This window comes from Bufo gargarizans, chromosome 2 (genome assembly GCF_014858855.1).
Source record: "Bufo gargarizans isolate SCDJY-AF-19 chromosome 2, ASM1485885v1, whole genome shotgun sequence".
NCBI lineage: Eukaryota > Metazoa > Chordata > Amphibia > Anura > Bufonidae > Bufo > Bufo gargarizans.
The window spans coordinates 228,983,195-229,001,890 of record NC_058081.1 but is presented as its reverse complement, the minus strand read 5'-3'; the positions used below and the strand labels follow the sequence as shown (position 1 = coordinate 229,001,890).

General features: G+C 45.3%; 1 protein-coding gene across 1 annotated transcript in view; it reads left to right on the top strand.

The window, feature by feature from the left end:
- The first annotated feature begins 8,416 nt into the window (after positions 1 to 8,416).
- LOC122927827 (phytanoyl-CoA dioxygenase, peroxisomal-like) overlaps positions 8,417 to 18,696 on the top strand; it is a 43,484-nt gene continuing 33,204 nt past the window's right edge. The window contains exon 1 of the mRNA XM_044280087.1: positions 8,417 to 8,604. Within this exon, the coding sequence (XP_044136022.1) occupies positions 8,536 to 8,604 (69 nt within the window). The 5' untranslated portion in view covers positions 8,417 to 8,535. The remainder of the gene's footprint in view (positions 8,605 to 18,696) is intronic.

The window sequence follows — 18,696 nt, the reverse complement described above, 5'->3', positions numbered from 1 at the left end:
GGAATAAAAGGTTAAGGAACAAAAAGAAACCAATGTGGATAAACAGAACTGTAAAGAAAGCAATAAATGACAAAAAGAAAGCATATAAAACAGGAAGGTAGCACGGAAGCACTGAAAAACTATAAGGAAAAAAATAGAACATGTAAAAAAACAAATAAAAGCGGCCAAACTAGAGACCAAGAGATTAATTGCCAAAGAGAGTAAAACTAACCCTAAAATGTTCTTCAATTATATAAATGTTAAAAAGTATAAATCTGAAGTTGCCGGCCCGTTAAAGAGTAATGAGGGGGGAGTCGCAGAGAACGACGAGGAGAAAGCAAAGCTGTTAAATATTTTTTTTCTCCAATGTATTCACTGAGGAAAATAAACTGCCAGATGACATGCAGAATGTAAAAATAAATTCCCCATTAAAAGTGTCCTGTCTGACCCAGGAAGAAGTGCAACAGCGACTTAAAAATATTAAAATAGACAAATCGCAAGGACCGGATGGCATACACCCCCGTATCCTAAGGGAATTAAGTAATGTCATAGCCAGACCCTTATTTCTGATATTTGCAGACTCTATATTGACAGGGAATGTCCCACAGGATTGGCGCATGGCAAATGTGGTGCCAATATTCAAAAAGGGGCCAAAAACAGAGCCTGGAAACTATAGGCCGGTAAGTTTAACATCTGTTGTGGGTAAACTGTTTGAAGGTTTTCTGAGAGATGCTATGTTAGAGCATCTTAACGGAAATAAGCAAATAACGCCATATCAGCATGGCTTCGTGAGGGATCGGTCATGTCAAAAAATTTAATCAGTTTCTATGAGGAGGTAAGTTCTAGACTTGACAGTGGCGAATCAATGGATGTCGTATATATGGACTTCTCCAAAGCATTTGACACTGTACCACATAAAAGGTTAGTATATAAAATGAGAATGCTCGGACTGGGAGAAAACGTCTGTAAGTGGGTAAGTAACTGGCTCAGTGATAGAAAACAGAGGGTGGTTATTAACGGTACACACTCAGATTAGGTCACTGTCACTAGTGGGGTACCTCAGGGGTCAGTATTGGGCCCGATTCTCTTCAATATATTTATTAATGATCTTGTAGAAGGCTTGCACAGTAAAATATCAATTTTCGCAGATGACACCAAACTGTGTAAAGTAATTAACACTGATGAGGACAGTATACTACTACAGAGGGATCTGGATAGATTGGAGGATTGGGCAGATAAGTGACAGATGAGGTTTAACACTGATAAATGTAAAGTTATGCACATGGGAAGGAATAATGCAAGTCACCCGTACTTATTAAATGGTAAAACACTCGGTAACACTGACATGGAAAAAGATCTAGGAATTTTAATAAACAGCAAACTAAGCTGCAAAAAAACAGTGTCAGGCAGCTGCTGCCAAGGCAAATAATATAATGGGTTGCATCAAAAGGGGCACAGATGCCCGTGATAAGAACATAGCCCTACCACTTTACAAATCATTAGTCAGACCACACATGGAGTACTGTGTACAGTTCTGGGCTCCAGTGAACAAAGCAGACATAGCAGAGCTGGAGAGGGTCCAGAGGAGGGCAACTAAAGTAATAACTGAAATGGGGCAACTACAGTACCCTGAAAGATTATCAAAATTAGGGTTATTCACTTTAGAAAAAAGACGACTGAGGGGAGAGCTAATTAATATGTATAAATATATCAGGGTCAGTACAGAGATCTATCCAGGGCCGGCGCTTCCATAGAGGCAAGGGGGGCAATTGCCCCCGGGCCCCCCGCGCCGGCCCGCAACTAACTATAGGCAGGGACGGCGTCAGCGCTTCCATAGAGGAGGGGGCAGGGGCGGGGGGGGGCGGGCTCTCTCCCTCCCCCCTGTGCTGCTGCTGTCGCCTCCGCCAATAAGAAGAGACATGGGAGGAGGAGGGGAGGGGCTGTGGCCACTGCGCCACCAATGATGAAAACTGACCTGTAATACAAATACAGGAGTCGGGTGCCGGAATCAAATAGCCGGCACCCGACTTCTATGACAGGGAGCGGCACCTTAGGGGTTAACTGCCGCTGATCGCAGCCCCCTATCATAGAGGTCGGGTGCTGGCTATTTCACTCCGGCACCCACCTCCTGCATTTGTATTAACATTGGTGGCGCAGTACGCCCCCCCCCCCAGTATAATAAACATTGAGTGCGGCCCCCCCCAGTTTAATAAACATTGAGTGAGGCCCCCCCCCCAGTATAATAAACATTGGTGGCGCAGTGGGCAGTGCCAATGAGGGTTAAAAAAATAAATAAAAAATTAACTCACCTCCACCAATTGATCGCGCAGCTGCCGGTCTCCTGGTCTTGCTTCAGGACCTGTGGTGACGTCACTGAGCTAATCACATGGTCCATTACCATGGTAATGGATCATATGATGTACCATGTGATGACCACAGTGATGTCACCACAGGTCCTTTGACAGGTCCTAAAGAAAGAACAGGAGACCAGCAGCTGCGTGATCAATTGGTGGAGGTCTGTTAATTTTTTATTTATTTTTTTAACCCTCATTGGCACTGCCCACTGTGCCACCAATGTATATTATACTAGGGGGGGGGCACTGAATGTTTATTATACTGGGGGGGGCACTGAATGTTTATTATACTGGGGGGGCACTCAATGTTTATTATACTGGGGGGGGCACTCAATGTTTATTATACTGGGGGGCACTCAATGTTTATTATACTGGGGGGGCACTCAATGTTTATTATACTGGGGGGGCACTCAATGTTTATTATACTGGGGGGGGCGCACTTAATGTTTATTATACTGGTGGGGGCGCACTCAATGTTTATTATACTGGTGGGGGCACTGAATGTTTATTATACTGGGGGGGCACTCAATGTTTATTATACTGGGGGGGGGCACTCAATGTTTATTATACTGGGGGGCACTCAATGTTTATTATACTGGGGGGGGCACTCAATGTTTATTATACTGGGGGGGCACTCAATGTTTATTATACTGGGGGGGGCGCACTTAATGTTTATTATACTGGTGGGGGCGCACTCAATGTTTATTATACTGGTGGGGGCGCACTCAATGTTTATTATACTGGGGGGGGCACTCAATGTTTATTATACTGGGGGCGCACTCAATGTTTATTATACTGGGGGGGGGCGCACTCAATGTTTATTATACTGGGGGGGGGTGCACTGTGAAAGGGGCCTAACGGTGAATAGGACAAGGGTTCCAGCCCCTAAGGGGGCTAATAGTAAGTAAAAATAAAACACAAACACTAAGGCTACTTTCACACTTGCGGTAGTGTGATCCGACAAGCAGTTCCGTCGTTGGAACTGCCTGCCAGATCCGCCGATCTTGATGTGACTGAAAGCATTTATGAGATGCATCCGGATGCGGATCCGTCTCACAAATGCATTGCAAGAATGAATCCATGTCTCCGCTTGTCATGCGGACAGACGGATCCACCTTGTATCTTTTTACCGGCATGCGCAGACCGGAAGGACGGATCCTGCATTCCGGTATTTTGAATGCCGGATCTGGCACTAATACATTCCTATGGGAAAAATGCCAGATCCGGTATTCAGGCAAGTCTTCAGTTTTTTTCGCCGGAGATAAAACCGTAGCATGCTACGGTTTTCTCTTTTGCCTGATCAGTCAAAATTACTGAACTGAAGACATCCTGATGCATCCTGGACGGATTGCTCTCCATTCAGAATGCATGGGGATATGCCTGATCAGTTCTTTTCCGGTATAGAGCCCCTGTGACGGAACTCTATGCCGGAAAAGAAAAACATTAGTGTGAAAGTACTCTAAAATATTAAGTTTAAATCCCCCCTTTCCCAATTTTACATATAAAAAATATATACAATAAATAAACATATTACATAGCGCTGCGTCCGAAAAGTCCAAACTATTAAATTATTAAGAAATATCTCCTATGTGGTGAGCATTCGCCATTTTTTAGTCACCTTGTCACCCCAAAAAATAGGATAGGACTGGGCCGAACATTTCATTAAATGCGAAATGCACATGGCTTTTTTGCGAGGTATTGAGTATCGCAATACTTTTTTATGGTGACGAAAGCGAATCAAAATTTTGGTATTGAAACAACCCTACGCCGATCTGATCGGCGTAGCGTTGTCACGATACCAAAATTTTCACTCGGTTTCAATTTGGCGACTAAAAATTTAATTTGGCTTCTAAATTTTTCAGTTCAGGAGCCAACGGCTACTAGGTATTTTTTTTAGTCTGGAGCCCTGCTATCAGAGGCCGGTGCAGGCGGCGTGATGACGTCATCGCGCCGCCTGAGCCGTGCACAGCGCGGGACACAGGCTGGAAGAGGCCTGCATCGCTGCCAAGGAGGTAAGTATAGGGATTTTTTCCTTTTTTTTTTTTTTTTCTGTACAATACTGATGGCTACTGGCAAATGATAGGGGGGGCCCTATGGCTAGTGGCACATGATAGGGTAGGGGGGGCCCTATGGCTAGTGGCACATGATAGGGGGGCCGCCTATGGCTACTGGCACATGTTCATGGGGGGCCACCTATGGCTACTGGCACATGTTCATGGGGGGCCGCCTATGGCTACTGGCACATGATAGGGGGGCCCTATGGCTACTGGCACATGATAGGGGCGCGCCTATGGCTACTGGCACATGTTAATGGGGGGCTGAGGCTACTGGCACATGATTAAGGGGCATCTATGAGGGCACATTTCACTGGCACATTATTGGGGGACATTTATGGGGGGACTTCTTACTGGCACATTATTGGTGGCACTATAGGCGCATCTACTGAGGCCACAAAGAACGGTTATTTTATATGGGGGCTCTGTATAGGGGCATTTTATACTGGGACACATTGTGGTGGGTACTATGGGGAAGGGGGGAGAGGACTACTACGGGGGCACTGAGAAGGGGTATTTTATGCTTACAAATTATGGGGGACACTGAGGGCATCTACTGGCGCACTATATATCGGGCATTTTATACTGGTACATTTTGGGGGGCAAAATATGTTTGTTATACAGTATACTGCTACACCGTGCCACACAATATACAGTATACCTCTACACTGTGCCACACAATATACAGTATACCTCTACACTGTGCCCCACAATGTACAGTATACCGCTACACTGTGCCACACAATATACAGTATACCTCTACACTGTGCCACACAATATACAGTATACCGCTACACTGTGCCACACAATATACAGTATACCGCTACACTGTGCCACACAATATACAGTATACCTCTACACTGTACCCCACAATATACAGTATACCTCTACACTGTGCCACACAATATACAGTATACCGCTACACTGTGCCACACAATATACAGTATACCGCTACACTGTGCCACACAATATACAGTATACCTCTACACTGTACCCCACAATATACAGTATACCTCTACACTGTGCCCCACAATATACAGTATACCGCTACACTGTGCCACACAATATACAGTATACCTCTACACTGTGCCCCAAAATATACAGTTTCTTCTGTAAAAATCATCAAGTGTCATGGGGGGGCCCCTTATTGTTTTTCGCCCCAGGGCCCCATTTCACCTAGAACCGGCCCTGGATCTATCCCATCATCTATTCATTCCCAGGACGGTGACTGTGACGAGGGGACATCCTCTGCGTCTGGAGGAAAGAAGGTTTGTACACAAACATAGAAGAGGATTCTTTACGGTAAGAGCAGTGAGACTATGGAACTCTCTGACTGAGGAGGTTGTGATGGTGAGTACAATAAAGGAATTCAAGAGGGGCCTGGATGTATTTCTGGAGCGTAATAATATTATAGGCTATAGCTACTAGAGAGAGATCGTTGATCCAGGGAGTTATTCTGATTGCCTGATTGGAGAGTCGGGAAGGAATTTTTATTCCCCTAAAGTGAGGAAAATTGGCTTCTACCTCACAGGGTTTTTTTGCCTTCCTCTGGATCAACTTGCAGGATGACAGGCCGAACTGGATGGACAAATGTCTTTTTTCGGCCTTATGTACTATGTTACTATTACTATTGCCAAAATTTCTTTGTTTTTCCGCTGCTCACTGGAAGCTCAGGGGAGGACCTGCGCTCCAGCATGATGACACCTCGCAGGTCCTGTCCTGAGCTTTCAGTCAGCAATGAGTGTTCACAGCGTTGTGATCAAATGGATGGTGAGTTTTTATTTTGGTTTTTGCACAAGCAGAGAAGGGGGCAATAATAATTTTGGGGGACACAAATGGGGGCATTAGTCATTCTGGGAAGCACTAATGGGGGCATTACTATTACTGGGGGGCGCCAAATGAAGGTATTATTAATTCTAGGGGGCGCTAATGGGGGCAATACTATTACTGCAGGGTACTAATGGGGGCATTAATAATTTTGGGGGGCACTAATGGGGGCATGACTATTACAGGAGGGCAATAATGGGGGTATTACTATTTCTGGGGGCACTAATGGGGGCATTATTAATTCTGGGGGCACTAATGGGGCATTATAAATTCTGGGGGGCACTAATGGGGGCATGACTATTACTAGGGGGCACTAATGGAGGTATTACTATCACTGGGGGCACTATTAATTCTGGGAGGCACTAATGGGGGCATTACTATTACTGTGGGGCACTAATGGGGGCATTATTATTTCTGGGGGGCACGACTATTACTGGGGGTCACTAATGGAGGTATTACTATTACTGGGGGCACTAATGGGGCATTATTAATTCTGGGAGGCACTAATGGGGGCATTACTATTACTGGGGAGCACTAATGGGGGCTTTAATATTACTGAGGAGCACTAATGGGGGCATTATTAATTCTGGGAGCACTAATGGGGGGCACGACTATTACTGGGGATCACTAATGGAGGTATTACTATTACTGGGGGCACTAATGAGGGCATTATTAATTCAAGGAGGCACTAATGGGGGCATTACTATTACTGAGGGGCACTAATGGGGGCATTATTATTTCTGGGGGGCACGACTATTACTGGGGGTCACTAATGGAGGTATTACTATTATTGGGGGCACTAATGGGGGCATTATTAATTCTGGGAGGCACTAATGGGGGCATTATTAATTCTGGGAAGCACTAATGGGGGCATTACTATTACTGGGGGGCACTAATGGAGGCAGCACAGTGGCTCAGTGGTTAGCACTGGTGACTTACAGTGTTGGGTTCGAATCCGACCAAGGACAACATGTTTCCTCCAACATGTTTCCTCCCACACTCACATACTGATAGGGAACTTAGATTGTGAACCCCATTGGGGACAGCTTAATGCCAATGACCATAAAGTGTATTCTGGTGGGCACTAATAGGGGCATGATTATTCCTGGGGGCACTAATGGGGGGCATTATAATTTTTTTTTGGGGGGGGGGGGACTAATGGGAATATTACTATTACTGGGGGCACTGATGGGGGCATTACTATTACTAGAGGGAACTAATGGGGGCATTAATATTACTGGGGGATCTAATAAGGGCATTATTAATTCTGGGGGGGGCATATTATTGGGGGCACTAATTGGGGAATTATTAATTCTGGGGGCACTAATAGGGACATTACTAATAATGGTTGCACTAATAGGGGCACTATTAATTTTGAGGGTGCTAATGGGGGCATTATTAGTTCTGGGAGGTGCTAATGGGGGCATTAATAATTCTGGGGGGCACTAATGGAGGCATTAGTATTACTGGGGGGCACTAATGAAGGCATTAGTATTACTGGGGGCACTAATGGAGGCATTAGTATTACTGGGGGCACTAATGGAGGCATTAGTATTACTGGGGGGCACTAATGGAGGCATTACTATTACTGGGGGACAGTAATTTAGTGCATTAATATTACTGGGGAGCACTAATAGGGGCATTACTATTACTGGGGGCACTAATGGAGGCATTAGTATTACTGGGGGCACTAATGGAGGCATTACTATTACTGGGGAGCACTAATAGGGGCATTACTATTACTGGGGAGCACTAATAGGGGCATTACTATTACTGGGGGCAGTGGGCACTAACAGGCAGGATTAATTCTGGGGGACGCTAATGGATGCATTATGAATGTTAGGGAGAACTAATTGGGGCATTAATGTTACTGAGGTGCAGTAATGGAGGCATTACTATTACTGGGGGACACTAATGGGGACATTATTAATACTGGGAGCACCTTATAACATATTGACGGGTTAACACCCCTTGTTAAGCCACGGCCCCAACTCTGTGTGTTGGTCAGTATTTTTCGTTAGGAAAGTTGGCAACCCCAGCTGTGAGGTATACTGTATACAGCTAGATGCACCCTGATATCACCGCGTACTATGAGCGCAGTCTCAGGCACCCCGTGTAACCCCGGCTGTAGCGAGACTCCCGTCAGCAGACGCCCTGTGGCTGTGTTGCGCACGCTGCACTTTGGCCGGGGCGGCGCAGACTCTGTGAGGGAGGAGTCCGGTCCGGGGAGGGAGATTTATCAGCAGGGTCTGTGAGGTCTGCGCCATTAGGTCACCTCCACAAGAGCCGTGGTTGACTTAGCCGCAGACTCCGCTAGAAGCATGCAGGCCCGGGACAGCGGTATCACTCCGGGAGGAGGCGGCCGCCTGTCCGTCCTCCAGCGACACCTCGTATCCTTCCATTGGTCCGGCACACTGCCGAGCTGACAACAGGAAGTCTGCAATCTGCAGGCAGAGACTGGTTGGTATGGTGACTGGCACACAGGTCCCGGTGTTCCTACCTCAGATACTGTGCAGTCTGCAGGAAGAGACTGGTATAGGGTGACTGGCACACAGGTCCGGGCACTGTGCAGTCTTCAGGAATAGACTGGTATAGGGTGAGTGGCACACAGGACCGGGCACTGTGCAGTCTGCAGGAAGAGACAGGTATAGGGTGACTGGTACACAGGTCTGGGCACTGTGCAGTCTGCAGGAAGAGACTGGTATAGGGTGAGTGGCACACAGGTCCGGGCACTTTGCAGTCTGCAGGAAGAGACCGGTATAGGGTGACTGGCACACAGGTCCGGGCACTGTGCAGTCTGCAGGAAGAGACTGGTATAGGGTGACTGGCACACAGGTCCGGGCACTGTGCAGTCTGCAGGAAGAGACCGGTATAGGGTGACTGGCATACAGGTCCGGGCACTGTGCAGTCTGCAGGAAGAGACCGGTATAGGGTGACTGGCATACAGGTCCGGGCACTGTGCAGTCTGCAGGAAGAGACTGGTATAGGGTGACTGGCATACAGGTCCGGGCACTGCGCAGTCTGCAGGAAGAGACTGGTATAGGGTGACTGGCACACAGGTCCGGGCACTGTGCAGTCTGCAGGAAGAGACCGGTATAGGGTGACTGGCACACAGGTCCAGGCACTGTGCAGTCTGCAGAAAGAGACTGGTATAGGGTGACTGGTACACAGGTCCGGGCACTGTGCAGTCTGCAGGAAGAGACTGGTATAGGGTGACTGGTACACAGGTCCGGGCACTGTGCAGTCTGCAGGAAGAGACTGGTATAGGGTGACTGGTACACAGGTCCGGGCACTGTGCAGTCTGCAGGAAGAGACTGGTATAGGGTGACTGGCACACAGGTCCGGGCACTGTAGTTTGCAGGAAGAGACTGGTATAGGGTGAGTGGTACACGGGTTTGGGCACTGTACAGTCTGCAGGAAGAGGCTGGTATAGGGTGAGTGGTACACAGGTCTGGGCACTGTGCAGTCTGCAGGAAGAGGCTGGTATAGGGTGACTGGTACACAGGCGGCTCCACTGGGTACTGCGCAGTCTGCATCGCTATAGGCAGGGATGTAGTAATGAAATGTACTGAGGGGAGAACCCATCTATATGTGACCTGGCTGCACTGTAAGCTCCGTGTCAGAGCCTATAGAGCCCTATGATGTTCTACTCTTTTCTACAGCAGGAATGCCGTACTACCTGTAGAAGTGGTTAGGGTAAGACCACACTGCATGGCTGTGACGCGGCTGCGCTGCGGTTGAGTACTGCGCAGAATACTCTTATCAAACTAATTAGCACTACAAGTTTATACAAGGTCTGTATTGGCTATGTGGTGTTGTCGGGCAATTGACATTGACCATACAGACAGCACTGTCCTAATTAGTTTAATCTGTGCCTTGCCGTGTTACAACCGTTACATGACTTCTGTCTTTTTTATTTTTTTGCGGACCCATTGAAATTAATGGTTCCACATACGGAACGGACACAGAAGAAAATACGTTCCTGTGCATAAGCTTTAACCTGGAGTGTAGGGATCAGGATCATTAACACTAGGGATGAGCGAATCGACATTGGATGAAACATCCAAAGTCGATTTGCAAAAAACATTGTTCTAATACTGTACGTAGCAGGAGCTCCGTACAGTATTAGAATGTATTGGTTCCGATGAGCCAAAGTTATTGCTTAACTTGGAACCGAACCCGAGTTCGGGAAATATATATTTTTTACAGTACAAATTAATTTATGAAGTTATGCGAAGTCTCGCGAGACTTAGGGAAGCAATAACTTCGGCTCAGCGGAGCCAATACATTCTAATACTGTACGGAGCTCCTGCTCTGTACAGTATTAGAACAACGTTTTTTGCGAATCGACTTTGGATGTTTCATCCGAAGTGGAATCGCTCATCCCTAATTAACACCAATATACCCACCGATAAGATCTGTCAGCAGCAGAAAGCCTTGATATTAAACCGCTTCTGCTCATGGAGCAGCAGAACTATAAGGCCACGCTTGCCATGCTGATTTGCCTCTTTTGTGGCATGAAAGACACAAACTGCCTGTTTGACACTTTTTCAATGACACTTGTACAAAAAAAATTTGCGCAAGTGCCATTACACTGCTGGCCTCACCTTTTTCCTGGAAAGAGGGCTTGACAAGGGAGCTCTCACAGGAGAAAAGACACCCATCTGCCTGTTTATTGATGGGGCCAGACGCCTAGCCCGGCCCGACAACCACCACCAATATAACGGACTAAACTGGCAGAATAAGAAATCAGTGTAAAAACAACAACTCTTCCCTCCATGAGGCTTGTACAAAGTGGCAAATGATCTGTGGAATTCAGCCACTCATGCCATATGCTTGACATGTCGTCACATTTGTAGCTGTGCTGCTTATTTGGTGCAGCAAAAAAACGCACACAAAAAACACGTGGCTTTTGCATCAACATACCTGCACTTATGGTGCATTTTCTTCCAGCAGAGAAAACACACAACAAAATGGAATTGCATTCATTCCAAAATACTTACATTAAAAGGGCTGTGCACCTTGGGGGGGTAAGAGGGGTTGGCACCCCCTTTCTTTTGCAGCCCTGCAAAGAGAAGCATAGTTCCCTGCTGCCTGGCGCTGGTTCCTTCTATTTCCCGCCTTAGCCTCTCCTCTTGGCTCCCAGAATGTAAACATCTGTTTTGGTGCTGCTGCAGCCAGTGACTGCCTGCAGCAGTGACATACTGCATGGGGGACACTTCTCCACTGCAGCCAGTCATTGGCTGAAGTGGAACACGTGACCCCCACCATTCTAAAAGTTGACAAGTGTTGACCAAAGCAGTAGTTGGCAGGTAAATATGCTTCCCTCCACAGGTCCAGCAGGGAGAGGGGCTGCCCAAAAGTGTTTCAAAGCTGGACATCCCTTTTAGGCCTCTTGCACACGACCGTATGGCTTTTTCAGTATATTGCTATAAAATACAGATAACGCCCGTGTGCATTCCGTTTTTTTTGCAGAACAGAACAGCTGGCCCCTGATAGAACAGTATTATCCTTGTCCGTTATGCGGACAATAATAGGACATGTTTGATCTTGGAACAGAAAAAAGGGAATGCAGAAATGGAGTACCTTCCGCAAAAAAACAGAACAGAAAACCCCCCTGCAGGAAACAGTGCTGAGACCACGCTGTGTGGCCCCACACTGATTAGCCCCATTGAATCTGAGGCTCAGTTTAGGCTTTTTGCTTCTAGTCAAGATACCTGTACCAAATTTTCTGATAAGTATGTTGAGCATATTTAAGGCCTCATTCACACGTCAGTTGAAAGTTGATAACTTTAAAACGCTTTGACTTATCCAGGCCATTCTGAGATTGTTTTCTCGTCACATATTGTACTTCATGACACTGGTAAAATTTGTATTTATAAAGAAAATTTAAAATTTACCAAAAATTTGGAAAAATGAGCACATTTCAATTTCTCTACTTTTATAAAAGATAGTAATACCTCCAAAAATAGTTATTACTTTACATTCCCCATATATCTACTTCATGTTTGGATCATTTTGTGAATGCCATTTTATTTTTTTGGGGACGTTATAAGGCTTAGAAGTTTAGAAGCAAATCTTAAAATTTTTAAAACTCGCTTTTCAAGGACCAGTTCAGTTCTGAAGACACTTTATGAGGCTTACATAATAGAAACCACCCAAAAATGATCCAATTTTAGAAACTACACCCCTCAAGGTATTCAAAACTGATTTTACAAACTTTGTTAACCCTTTAGGTGTTCCAGAAGCATTAATGGAAAATAGAGATACAATTTCATAATTTCACTTTTTTGTTGTTGCAGATTTTCCATTTGAATCCATTTTTTCCATTTACGAAGCAAGGGTTAACAGCCAAACAAAACTCAATATTTATGGCCCTGATTCTGTAGTTTACAAAAAACACCCCATATGTGGTTGTAAACTGCTGTACGGGCACATGGCAGGGTGCAGAAGGAAAGGAACACCATACTGTTTTTGAAAGGCAGATTTTGCTGGACTGGTTTATTTACACCATCTCCCATTTGAAGCCTCCCTGATGCACCCCTAGAGTAGAAACTCCAAAAAAGTGACCCCATTTTGGAAACTACCGGATAAGGTAGCAGTTTAGTTGGTACTATTTTAGGGTACATAGGATTTTTGGTTGCTCTATATTACACTTTTTGTTATTTACAACATTCATCTGACAGGTTAGATTATGTGGTATTTTTATAGAGCAGATTGTCATGGACGCGACAATACCAAATATGACAACTTTTTTTGTTTGTTTCAGTTTTACATAAAGCATTTTTCTCCACATTCTGAAAGCCGTAGTGTTTTTTTTTTTTGGGGGGGGGCAACTGTCTTGTGTAAGGGATAATTTTTTTTCAGGATGAGATGACTGTTTGATTGGTACTATTTTGTGGTGCATATGACTTTGATTGCTTGCTATTACATTTTTTGTGATGTAAGGTGACAAAAAAATGGCTTATATATTTTTTTGTTTTACGGTATTCACCTGAGGGGTTAGGTCATGTGATATCTTTATAGAGCAGGTCCTTACGGACACGGCGATGCCTAATATGTCGACCTTTTTTTTAAATTTACTTAAGTTTTACACAATATTAGCATTTTTTAAACAAAAAAAATGTTTGTCTCCATATTCTGAACCATAGTTTATTTTTATTTTTTTGGGGCAATTGGCTTAGGTATGGCTCATTTTTTGCGGGATGAGATGACGGTTAGATTGGTACTATTTTGGGGGGCATACACCATTTTGATCACTTACTGTTGCACTTTTTGTGATGTAAGGTGACAATTGTAATGCATTGCCTGTTTGTGTACTACAGTGAGTTGTACACAAACAGGTTGCCTAAGAGACCCAGCCTGAGGCTGGATCTCCTCGGCTCCCATAGAAGGCAGGTCCCGATGCCGTGCAAGGCATTGGGCAGCCTCTGCACGGCATCGGGCTGCCTTCTGAGACATCGAGTCCCAGCCACAGCAGTGCGGGGACTCAATGTGTTCACTCAATCTGTAGCGATCGCCGATATGGGGGGTGGGGGGTCACTGGACCGCGTGGTGGTGATCGGAAATGCACAGTGCATACAGGCACAGTCTGTGGCCTTAAAGGGACACTGACAGGGCCTATAAGCATATTGAATCATATAAGTATCCCCCCTGTCCACATTATACATACAGTAAACTTTAAGTTTTATAACCTGCACCAACGGTCTTCAATCTGCCCAAGGGGCGGCGTTTCACCTCTCTTGCGCCCAGCCAGCCTCCCCAACTGCCGCTTGTGAAGCGCCGCCCAGCTCATGAATATTCAGTTTGCTGGGCGGCTTCTGCGGTCCCCGCTCTGAAGCGCTTCGCTTAACAGTGCCCGGCGCATGCGCCGGATCTTGTGAAGTCCGGTACAGTAAGCGCCGCCCAGCTCATCAATATTCACTTCGCTGGGCGGCGCTTACTGTCCCCGACTTCACAAGATCCGGCGCATGCGCAGGGCATTGTTCAGCGCAGCGCTTCAGAGCGGGGACCGCAGAAGCCGCCCAGCAAACTGAATATTCATGAGCTGGGCGGCGCTTCAAAGCGGCAGTTGGGGGAGGTTGGCTGGGCACAAGAGAGGTGAAACGCCGCCCCTTGGGCAGATTGAAGACCGTTGGAGCAGGTTATAAAACTTAGTTTACTGTATGTATAATGTGGACAGGGGGGATACTTATATGATTGTAATACCCATTATAAGACCTGTAGTGCCATATATATACACCTCAATATGCTTATTGGCCCTGTCAGTGTCCCTTTAATCATTGCATCATTTATTAAATTTATGGGGTAACCCCTGGACAATAACTGCCTTTTTGAGTCCAGCGGCTGCCTCCTAAAGTCTTCCTCTGTTTTATTAATGTGTCTTAGGCTACATGCACATGAACGTTGTCTGTTTCCGTGTCCGTTCTGGTTTTTTTTTGCAGATTTTTTTTGCATCATTACAATGGATCCGCAAAAAAACGGATCCTCAATTTGCGGACCGCAAAACATTCGGTTGTGTGCATGTACCCTTAGTCTCTCAAACTGGCCGTAAGGGACCGCTTTATACTATATGAGTGACAGCTGGAGTAATGTAACAATGAATTGGTGGCGGTGGGTTTGCGATACCCCTCGGTCACCAGCTCATTGTTCCTGGACATTATTATTACATCCAGGAATTCAAGCTGTAAGCCCCTAAATTTGTATGTAAACATCATATTCATCTTGTTGTTTTGATTAAGATATTCCTCAACGTTTTTAAAGACTGTCTCTGTACCTGTCCACACGATCAGAACATCATCTATAAACCTTAAGGGCCAGAGTTATCCTTAGGCTACATTCACACGTCAGTATTTTTCTATAATCCGAATTTCGGTCCGTTTTTTGTGGATCCGTTGTTCCTGAAAATGTTTCCGTATGTCATCTGTTTTTTGCGGATCCGCAAAAAACGGAAACATGTATACATTTCAATAATCAAATAAAGTTGTTTGGATTTCTTTGAAAAAAAAAAAATTGCTATGTGTTTCCAGGAACGGATTCCGCAAAAAACGGAAGACATACAGAATGACATCCGAATGTCTTCAGTTTTTTGCGGATCCATTGACTTTGTATTGTACCAGGATCAGAATTTTGCGGACAAGAATAGGACATGTTTTATATTTAAACGGACATGCGGAACGGAACAACGGAAACGGACAGCACACATTGTGCTGTCCGATTTTTTTCCAGGACCCATTGAAAATGAATGGGTCCAGATCTGGTCCTGATCTGTTCCGCAAAAAACGGAACAGATCAGGAAAGAAAAAACGGACGTGTGAATGGACCCTTACTCTGACAGCTCACTCCACTTTCACATATGGCTAAAGTCAGTTTTAGCCAAGTCAGATTTATGATCGGCCCTTTAAGACTGTAATAAATGTGGTTTGACGGTAGCAGTTTATCCGTCAGTAAGCAGCTTAACGAAAAAGTTGCACGTCTTTACAAAAGTCGCATGTTCTATTAAAAAAGTCTCATAAGCATTGTCCTCACTGGAGTGAAATTGCTCTTTTTTTTTTTGTGACTTTTTAAATAGTCGCAATAGTTAATCTGTCTAGAGATTAATTTACATAAGAAAACTCACCCACTTTCAGAAAACTAGCGAGCATAGAGCAGAGCAGAAAAAAGTCGTACATTTTTGCGCAGTTTAAGCGATTGCGCAAAAATTTGTGACTTTTTCACTCCATTATTCTGACTTGAGCTACTGCTAAATCTGGCCCAATGTCTTTTGTGGGCAGAGCACAGCCAGGTGGCTAAAGTTCGCACCCGTGTTGCACATGTGACATAGCCCGCTCATAGGACAGAGAAAGTTAAACGCGGTGCCACTCAAACTATTTCTTAACACAAGTCTTTTTATCTCTAGTACGTTGCTAAAGGTAAAAGGTTGAACTTCAGTCACTGAGTGTTCATCTGCCCTTTGCGTAGCAAAGGTTGTACTTTCTATAATCTTGATAAGGTGTAATCACTCGTAGCTCATCTGTTTCTGTTTTCTTCTTATGCCATGGTTAACATAAAAAATTCTAATCAGAGATCATATAGTATATGACGATCTATTTCTAACAAAGCTAGAACCAGCCCTGTACCTCACATGGATCCAGAGATCTCCACATTCACAACTCCAGTTGCTGTGCTAGATTTATATCAAGCTGGCAGCTCAGGGCGTGATACTCTTCTCACTGTAACTGTCACATCTTTTAGCAGTAGATACAGCTGGTAGCAGTGGAAGGATGGAACTGAGCATCAGTGATGGCCAGTTCGCAGTGTACGGCCAGTTCGCCAGTACGCCGACGAACACATGCGATCTGCCATCTTCACTCCCAAGTCCGGCGCTGCAGAGGTAAGTCCTTGCCTGAGCCGCGAGCCGCTCTGAAACACATGCAGTCATCGGGAGCAGGCAGTTCCGAGAACAGCCTTCATCGGGCTGTTCTCGGAACTGCCTGCTCCCGGTGACCGCATGTGTTTCCGAGCGGCGCAGGCACAGATAAGGACTTACCTCTGCAGCGCCGGACTTGGGAGTGAAGATGGCAGATTGCATGTGTTCGTCGGCGAACACTGCGAACTGGCCATCGCTGCTGAGCATGTGCGTCCACCTCAGACGGTGGGTAGAGAAAAAAAAGAGCTAACAGTAGTTGGCCCTATACAGATACATTTTCATGAATAAGTCCGTTTTTAGGGATGAGCGAATTTTCATATTTTAAAGTTTGTATTGTGGTATTTACTGAATTGCATTATGGATTCCATTATCACGGACCATAAGGCAATTCCATGACGGAATGCATAACGCAATGCCTTTAGAGGTATTCCGTCATAATAGAAGTCTATGGCCAGTATAACTGATCCATCCGGTTTTCATTATGCAGGAGAGGACTCCCCTGCATAACAGAAGAGGAGAGGACTCCAGCATAACGTAAACCGGACGGATCCGTTATGCAGGCCATAGACTTCTATCATATGATGAAGTGGAGAACCGCACTCAATTCGATAGACTCTGGTGCCAATCAAGGGCTTAAATCAGCCAATGTACAGTCATGTGAAAAAATTAGGACACCCTTTGAAAGCATGTGGTTTTTTGTAACATTTTTAATAAAAGGTTATTTCATCTCCGTTTCAACAATACAGAGAGATTAAAGTAATCCGACTAAACAAAGAAAACTGAAGAAAAGTCTTTTCAAGATCTTCTGTAAATGTCATTCTACAAAAATGCCTATTCTAACTGAGGAAAAAGATAGGACACCCTTGCCCCTAATAGCGAGTGTTACCTCCTTTGGCTGAAATAACTGCAGTGAGACGGTTCTTGTAGCCATCTACCAGTCTTCGACATCGGTCTGAGGAAATTTTACCCCACTCCTCAATGCAGAACTTTTTCAGCTGTGAGATGTTTGAGGGGTTTCTTGCACGTACAGCCCTTTTCAAGTCACCCCACAGCATCTCAATGGGATTCAAATCTGGACTTTGACTTGGCCATTCCAGGACTCTCCATTTCTTCTTTTTCAGCCAATCTTTGGTTGATTTACTAGTATGTTTTGGGTCATTGTCATGTTGCATGGTCCAGTTCCGCTTTAGCTTTAATTTTCTAACTGATGGTCTCACATGTTCTTCAAGCACCTTCTGATACACAGTAGAATTCATCGTGGATTCTATGATGGTGAGCTGACCAGGTCCTGCTGCAGCAAAGCAGCCCCAAACCATGACACTTCCACCTCCATGCTTCACAGTTGGTATGAGGTTCTTTTCTTGGAATGCTGTGTTTGGTTTACGCCAAACATGTCCTCTGCTGCTGTGTCCAAATAATTCAATTTTGGACTCATCTGTCCAAAGAACATTATTCCAGAAGTCCTGGTCTTTGTCAACTTTATCTCTGGCAAATGTCAGTCTGGCCTCGATGTTTCTCTTGGAAAGCAAAGGTTTCCTCCTTGCACACCTCCCATGCAAGTTAAACTTGTACAGTCTCTTTCTGATTGTAGAGGCATGTACTTCTACATCAACAGTAGCCAGAGCCTGCTGTAGTTCTCGAGATGACACTTTAGGGTTTTTGGAGACCTCTTTTAGCATCTTGCGGTCTGCTCTTGGGGTGAACTTGCTGGGGCGACCAGTCCTGGGCATGTTGGCAGTTGTTTTGAAAGCCCTCCACTTGTAGACTATCTTCCGGACAGTGGAATGGCTGATTTCAAAATCTTTTGAGATCTTTTTAAATCCCTTCCCAGACTCATAGGCTGCTACAATCTTTTTTCTGAAGTCCTCTGACAGCTCTTTTGCTCTCACCATGGTGCTCACTCTCACTTCAACAGTCAGGAGCACACCAAACTAAATGTCTGAGGTTTAAATAGGGCAAGCCTCATTCAACATGCAGAGTAACGATCTACTAATTATGTGCACCTGGTGTGATATACCTGTGTGAGATCTGAGCCAATTTAAGAGGGAATACATGTGAGGGTGTCCTATCTTTT